Genomic DNA, 8,278 nt, shown 5'->3' on the forward strand with positions numbered 1-8,278 from the left:
AGATAAGCACATTCGAGATTTACTGGAGTTAATACTTGCTAATGGGCTTTTTATATAACATGTAACCGAACAATGGGTTGGTACATGACATTCTGGAAGACAATCAGGATGCAATCGAATTTTTTTTATAGTTTTACAGTGCTGAGGAAAACTGACAGTGAATCTGATTGCAAATGATTCAAAATCCCATGTGTTTTAAAGGACAAATCAAGACTTTGGCAAGGATACGAGGGTTTCATGAACAGTGCTATGGGGATTTACTGCATAAGTAAATAAATACTAACTTTGCAATCAGAAATAGTAAATCATTAAACTGTCTCATAAGTTAAGATGGACCACCCATTCAATGTTTTCTTTGAAGACAGAAGCACAAACACAGCCACTTTCACTTATACTTTGGCTTCCTCACTGAATTGAGGGTGCCATCTAGTCCCAGACCAGCTGGTTTTAAGGCGCTTTCCAAACCTTCCCCTGTAATGAATCTGCTATTGATCTAGAGCTACAGACTCACATATGGCTAGACCCCTGGACTGGAAAGCAATCATAATATCCACTCTCAGTGGCATGACTCCTCATGAAATCCTTGAAGGTTCAAAAAAACATTTCTGCAAGGCATTGTTTTGTGCCTAGTACTCACACAAAACAAAGGTAAATAAAATCAAGGACCCCAAGCTATTGATTTTTTGTTTGCTGAACATGTTCACAAAAGCTCATTCATATAGTAAATTGAATGCAACTTAAAAACAACAAAAGATATTAAAAAGCCTAGGCAAGAAGGCAGAGTCCTTCTAATAGCATTTTTATTTTTTTTTATGTTTCTATATACACACTACTGCTGAAAGGTTCATTACAATGAAAAACTGATACATGTGGACAGAAATACACATTAGCCTACATGAAATATAACCTGCAAGCCCTTTTAACTTTAACGCACAGGTGACAAAATCCATTTTGAATGTCATCTCATAACATCTTCTAATCTTACATAATTGATCCAAGATCAATCAGAGAAATCTTTAAAATACACCAAAATTTTCACTTGACTATGACACTGTTCTACTTAACACTCACTATTAAAGGATTTTTTCAATTTTATTATTATTGTAGAACAACAGAGAGATACTGTACCAAACCAAATAATGCCCAATGCACAGTGTATTGGTGCTGAGGTACCAGGATCAGGCACTTGAGTATATAGAACTCCGCCAAAAATAGGGCAAGTTTCCAATTATCAAGGCAGAGCCTAACTGATGGGGTTTTTTGTTTGTTTTTTGGCAGTGATTATATACTTGCTCTCCTTGGTCATCGCTATAAAAGAAGGAAAATAAAATATCCCTAAATCCAGCATTTAATATTCGGTTCTGAAACCATTACATTAGCATACAAATTAATAAATCAATTCAAGAAAAAGTGTGATTTAAGCACCTGCAGAAAAACTGGAGCTTCTGCAGAGCTTGTCGTGAGGCACAAAGCGGCCACCACCGAGACTGCAGGACTTATGTAGGTCGACTGAGGGTACATGAATGGGAACACTGAATTGCATCACAGAACAATTGTCAACACATTCATTGTGTGAAAAACCACGAAAAACATTCACAATTAAATAATACTTTAACTTGGGAACAGTGGGGTAAGATGTGTCAGTGGCTAATCTGTCACCTCCTTAATTCAAGAAACTGGGCCATATATTTAACTCTTTCCCCACCAGCATTTATTTTTTTTTTTTAAGTTGCCAGCCACCGCCAACATTTTTGATAATTTTCAGCCCAAAGAATATTTTGCTGTATGAATATCTGAACATGCAATATATAAAAAAAAAGAACAGAGGCTCTGTAAAAAAAAAAAAAAAAAAAAAAAAAAAAAACTAGCTTCAGTGAAAACATGGATTGCTGGAAATTTCGGTCAATGGTGGGGAAAGAGTTAAAAAATGACTCTTTTTTTATCATGTGCATCTGTCTCTTTTTTTTTTTTTTTTTTTTTTTTGATGTAAAAATATATTTTCTGAAGCAGAAAAAAAATTTGGTGTCAAAGCAAAATAAATAAATAAAAATATATATTTTTACACAATCATAAACACAAAAACACTATCATAATAAAACATTTAAATTAAAATACTCAGAAAATGATATGTTTTTCTTTTTTATGAAAATGTATGTGCAGCTTGGAATTGGTTTGTGCATTATCAAAATGTGTTTGAAATTTAAATCTTTCACATGTTCATCAGTGATTCGTCATTTCTCCTTTCCTAGAGGACAACTTCATTAAATGACACATCTTGCCCCACTCTTCCTTATAAGGCTTGCTGTTGTGCCATCATCACTGTGCCAAACACATTCACTCCTACACTGCATTGATTGATGCTAGAGAACAGTGCTGATTGTGTCAAAATCCTTACTAATTTGGGAGCTACTTGGCAGAGACTTGAGGTACTCCAGATGCCTCCTGGCATCTTCCTGGTTATGCCGTACGTAATAGATGACATAAGCGATAACCATCGTGAACCAACCAAACATGGTGACAAACATGGCTACATCGGTAGTCTTATGGTGGAAGTTGCAAAAGTTTATGCCTGAATCCAAGACTTGGGTGACAGGTTTGCCCGCATACTCCTCCTGAACAGAGGTGTGGCAGCTCACCTCGTTCACCGTCTCGGGGTCCAGCCAGAGTTCGCGCAACACCTCCTGCAGGGTGCACTCGCAATGCCACGGGTTGTTGGACAGGCTGATCTTGGCATGCAGCCGAGCGAAGGCCTCCTTGGGGATGCTTTGCATGTGATTATGGGACAGGTCGAGCGCCCGCAAGCTCTCCGTGACACCTTGAAAAGCCCCAGCGTCCACGGTTTCAATAGCGTTCCGTGACAAGTCCAACTCTTGGAGCCAGGGAAGGTTGTTAAAAGCCTGGTTTGGGATTTTGGTTATGCGATTGGAGGACAGTTGAAGTGACACAGTATCGTGCGGAAGGTCGGGGGGGATCTCCACAAGGTTGCGAGAGGAACACTGCACTACGGTTAAGCCATTCCTCTCGGAGCAGTGGCAGCTCTTGGGACAGGCAAAACCCATCACGCTCAAACAGATCACGGCTAAAAGTAATCTCAAGATAAGGGGATAGCCATGAGGGATGAAGACTTTCTTTGACAGATGGGCCCCTCCAGGGTAAGTCATGTCCAGCTACTTACTTTCTGAATGCTCTACAGTTCAAGAGCAGTCATTGTTAATCCAAGTCATATTGGAAAATTAATGAGTAAACATTACATGTCACTGTGTCATTCCAACAGCGGGGAGTTTTTCCTTATTAACGCCCTTTTAGCATATGTAGAGTAGTGATTTTAATTTTCAGGTGTTTGAAGCCATTGTGAGTGTCCTGGAGAGAATCCAAACGAGTCCATGAACATCTGAGAGGCAATTAAACATTTGAGAGGAAAAGGTTCTACAGCCAAGTTTTAATTAGAGACCAAAAGCAGAAGAAAGATTTGAATAGGGCTCCATTCACTTGAAGTCCCTCCTGCCAAGTCTGGAAACTGCAAGAACAAAAAGGAGAACAAGAATCACCCACACAAAGAGACATTTTGGATTAACAAAGAAATTCATATTTATATAAATTAAAGATTGAAAGTTATTTTCTCACCCTCATGTCATTACAAACCTGTATAACGTTCCATAGAATAAAATTAAGGCATAAAGGTTTGGAACAGTATGAAGGTGAGTAAATGATGACAGAATTTTTATTTTTGGGTGAACTATCCCTTTAAGATATGCTTTGTAACATACAAAGCAACATTAGAGTGCTCTGACCTGAAATGGATCCAACCATGACAAAACAATTTGAGATAAGTCTCATATCTTGCAGACGAATACATTTGTTATGCTGCATTTAATCTAATAATATTAGAAAGGGCCGATTTGTTAAAACAAAACAAATCAATTTCTCATTTGCGCCATAGCAACACAATGCTCATTAAAGGCTATTAGTAACTTTAATGATGGAACAAAAAAAAACACATGGATAAAGTTTTTTAATATCCCAATAGTTCACTCAAAAATTCAAATATTGTCATTTACTCACCATCATGTCATTCCAAACCTTTTTATTTCCCATCAGTGAAATCCAAAAGATGTACATTCTGTAATAAGCAGAATATCCCAGTTGTTCTTTTCAGCACAAGGAAAGTGAACTGCTAAATACTGACAAACTCCAAATAGGATGAAATGGCTTCTCGGAAGTAAATTATCATCAATCATATTGTTAAAAGTGCTTTATAAATGAAGGTGACTTGACTTGACTATCATAAAAGGGGTCCATATGACAACTATATTTCAAGTCTTCATTTCTATTTCATTTATGGTTCAATTAGAGTCAAACAAAGCTTGGAGCATCTTTGACGTTCCTCATTGTGTGTCATGGAAGAACCAAAATAACACAGTGTCAGAACAACATGAGGGTGAGGAAAACATCACACGATTTAATTCACACTACACCTTTAAACTTACTAGACTAGAATAATTCATTCTAGGACAGATCATATGAACGCCCTACATTGTGCTGATCAATCAGATCATGACTGCCCTTTGAGGAACCAGTCTAAATGGATAGCTTACACTTTAGGGCTTTTCACATTGTATAAGCTTTTCCCTTAACCCCCGCGCTATTGTCGTTCTAAACCCCGCTTTTAACCCCGGGTAAAGGAACATTTCACACTTGTAAGAGCCAAACGTGTACAGTGTGAAACGATGCAGTGTTAGAATGTTACGACTAGATGCTTAGCAACCGACAAGCCTCATATTCACGTGCTTTGGACAGTCACAGAAACACTGCGTGTTGTATAAACAGTAGTTTCAGTATCTGAGGGGGGGAAATGTCAAATTGTAGTGAAGAAGAGACCGTTTTATTCTTACCTTACCTTTATAGTTTGAAAAGTCCATTCAGGATATACTTGATAGTACAGTATGCCCATACAGTATATAATATAAGAATGTGAAATTTTAGAGCCTTTCTGTAAATGTATTGTGTACAGTGTTTGCCATTCAATGACACCGCAAAAATGCAAATAAGGATGTTAACCCAGGGTTTAGGAATGTAGAGTGTGAAACGTCAGCTCATGAATAAATTATGAGATGTGATTCCCTTTACCCTGTGTATAGAATGACAGGGATAACTATTTCAAGTGTGAAAAGCTCTTTTGTCAAAATGAGACTCATTTTATAAGAGTCCGTAAGGCAGGTAGAAAATATTAATAGGCCTACGGCGAACACATGATGCAGTGAAATGACTTTCATTCTTTCCACTAAAACTTTGTCACAGGCAGCACATGAGACATGTGGGATGCATCATTTGAAAGTGTCGAAATAAAAGATTAATTCACTGGCAATGTACAGTAAGCAATAAGAAACCCAGCTCAGGATTGATTGTTGAATCAGCAGCAGCTCAGTAGCACTAGTTGATTATTGTGATGGATGCTAAAACCTCAAGCCACGTTTAGAATCCAATAGGATGCAAGTAGGACACAATGGCTCATCTATAAAGGTGTGTTGAGAAAGAGGGATTGTGAGTGATACACCAAATTAAATAATTTGCATTATTTAAAGTCACCGTAAACCGTTTTTAAAACATCCTAAAGAAACCACACATTCAACTGAAAAATAATGTAACCACACTAAAACATTTTAAAAACGTAGGCTACCTGAATACAAACGTTTGTCTGCTTTAAGCTTACATTAAATGAAATTCAAATATGTGTCAATAACAGGCAACAAACGTTTCAACTATATTGTCAATGAAGAAGAATTAAAGTGACTAGAGCAGAGCATGGAGGTGTTTTTTCACTTTACCTCAAAACAAATTATATCAAAATATTCTAAAAAAAGATATGAAAATAACACATGAGAGCAATGTAACAACGTAGGTAGGCTACATGTAAGATGGAATTTAATACAACTGGATGTGTGCCGACTGTTTACGGTTTAGACTTGAATAGCTTTGATATAGTTTGAGAAGAGACAACGCTGGAGTAGTGTTGCCAGACGTACGATAATTATCGTATTTGTACGATAATTTCGACCTCTGTACGACGTACGATCAATAATGAAAAAAATCCCATAATGTACGATAATATCAGAATTGTGTGACGCTTCAAATGATGGTCGTTGTAATCATATGGCTTCTATACTCATTGATCTAGATGTGGATTCTACGTCTACCGTGAGTAGAATTATGTCATTAGGCTATGTCTTCTCGGCCATCATCATCATGAGCACAAGTTAATGTTCGTTTTGTATATTTTATACCAAGTTGTATATGTCATCTCTGTATGTTTTGCAAGAAGAAGAAAAAAGTAAAATAAAATAAAAATTAAAAAAAACAACGTTCCTTCCGCGGCGCTTAGGTCAGTTTTTTTCCAAGCTGAGGTCGATAGCAATAAAGTCATTTTCATGTCGTGTCAAAAAGTTATTTGTCAATAAATAGCTGTATTCTGTACGTTTGACGCGTGTACGATAATATTGAGCTTCTGGTAAAATACTTAGAAATTTCCAATCTGGCAACACTGCTGGAGTATCATAATTTATCTCAATCTTTCTTTCTTCTCTCATTGGTAGGCTAAAGACGTCGTAGGCTATGCATCTGGTAAGCACTTTACATTGAAAAATGTACCTGCCAAAACATGACGACGGCATATAGGCTACGAGGCTGGACTTGGTAAGCGTACTGATAACAACAGACTGAATACATGAAAGAAACGCTGAGAGAAAGAGTCATCGTATTTAGACCATAATAACGTGGGAAATTAAGTCATTTGCAAACAAAACTGAATGCTTGTAAAGTCTATATTTAATGCTCACGCTTGAAAACATCCAATTATAAACATATCCTGCACCTACTGTCATTACAATAAACAGCTGACTAAGGAATAAAATATAGAATAGCATGTCAACCTACATGCATTGTTCTTCAAATGAGGAACTACAAAAGACGTAAAAATAAAATAAAGGAAAATATTAATGCAAGATCATGACACAAATATTACACGAGCATAGCCTATAAAGACAAGACAAATCTCACTAGCCTACTTTCCAGAACGAATTACAGATATTGCATTTAAGCTTTATGTGTGGTTTCAAAAAGTTTGCTTTTTAACATGAATTGTATGCATTATCATGACTTACCATACTTGTTGATACTTCAGTGGATCAGACGCCTTCGCAGTGAGTGTAAAAAGTGAAGAGCACACAGCAGTATAAGACAGCCGCCTTGCGCTGATTGGATGGCGAGCTCTGTTTGCTGTGCTGGAGGCTGATAGCTCGCGCTCGCTCCACCCGCTTCTGTTCTTCTGACTGACTGACTGACTGACTAGGCTACTCGTGGTGAGGATTTTGATTCATCCAAGTGACTCGAATCTTTTTAATCAGTTCACCAAAAAGATTTGTTCTTTGGTTCGTACAGTGACGATTTCGAAATCCTTTGACCCGTTTACAAAAACGATTCAGTAACAGGTTCGTTCAGTGGTTCTTTTCAGCAGGTCACATATTTGCTCCAATAGTGGAGACAAGTGTCGTTTTGTTTTAGAAGAACTATTCTCTCATAGAACATTACGCTTTTCCTACAGAAATATTAGGCTGTAGTAGGCTACATCTTAACAGCTAAAGTATTAAAATGCCCCAAACAATTGGCTATTTTAATTCCTGCACCGCTTTTCAACCGAATTGCTTCCTAAACTTGAGAGCCACGGCAACATAGGGTAAATGTTTTACCTGGCTGAGAAGCCTACTAGAAGTGAGTTTGAAGTCTGTATCGAATAGGCCTATGCGCAATACAATATAATGGACCGCAAAATAATAGCCTACGAAAAGTCTTTCTGTTGAGTTGTCCGTGAAATTCACAGATAAACAAACAGCTATAAGCCACCAGTTTAGTAGGCTACGATTCACAAACATATCTTCTGAGAACTGTGATGAAGTTTCGAACCCTTTACAATAACAAAACTGCCTCGAAGGGCTTTGTTAGCTGAAGTCACAGGCTGAATTCAGAACTGCATAATTATCTTACTATTTCTGCCATAGTAAGATGTGGTAAAAATAGTAGGCCTATTATAAAACGGATAGTTCCGGTCTTTGATTATGATTGGTTGAGCCGCGTTCGAAGCCGTTGTAAATTAAGCAACAAACATACACCTGTGACTGCATTATATTAGTAGGCCTATTACTGCGCAACTGCCGTTTGTGATTCTTTGTAGCTGCCGGTTGCTACATGTGTTGGAATTTGGAACTACATTGCTTGGCGGAGGAAT

The 8,278-nt window shown here is 37.5% G+C and overlaps 1 protein-coding gene across 1 annotated transcript; it reads right to left on the bottom strand.

Moving 5' to 3' along the window:
- Positions 1-791: 791 nt before the first annotated feature.
- On the bottom strand, positions 792-7,314 carry lrrc3 (leucine rich repeat containing 3). The gene is made up of 4 exons (XM_079882374.1): positions 7,158-7,314; positions 2,396-3,517; positions 1,426-1,509; positions 792-1,308 (listed from the first exon to the last, which is right to left on the bottom strand). Exons 2-4 carry the CDS (start codon positions 3,159-3,161, stop codon positions 1,244-1,246), a joined length of 915 nt encoding a protein of 304 aa, XP_079738500.1. The 5' UTR covers positions 3,162-3,517; positions 7,158-7,314; the 3' UTR covers positions 792-1,243.
- Positions 7,315-8,278: the final 964 nt, after the last annotated feature.

Source organism: Squalius cephalus, assembly GCF_949319135.1.
Source record: "Squalius cephalus genome assembly, chromosome: 9".
Taxonomy (NCBI): Eukaryota; Metazoa; Chordata; class Actinopteri; order Cypriniformes; family Leuciscidae; genus Squalius; species Squalius cephalus.

Coding starts and splice junctions, on each gene's coding strand:
- lrrc3 (XM_079882374.1), bottom strand. CDS start 3,161: ATGACTTACCCTGGAGGGGCCCATCTGTCAAAGAAAGTCTTCATCCCT. Junction 1,510..2,395: donor GCCAAGTAGCTCCCAAATTA/GTAAGGATTTTG, acceptor ATGTACCCTCAG/TCGACCTACATAAGTCCTGC. Junction 1,309..1,425: donor AAGCTCCAGTTTTTCTGCAG/GTGCTTAAATCA, acceptor CTTCTTTTATAG/CGATGACCAAGGAGAGCAAG.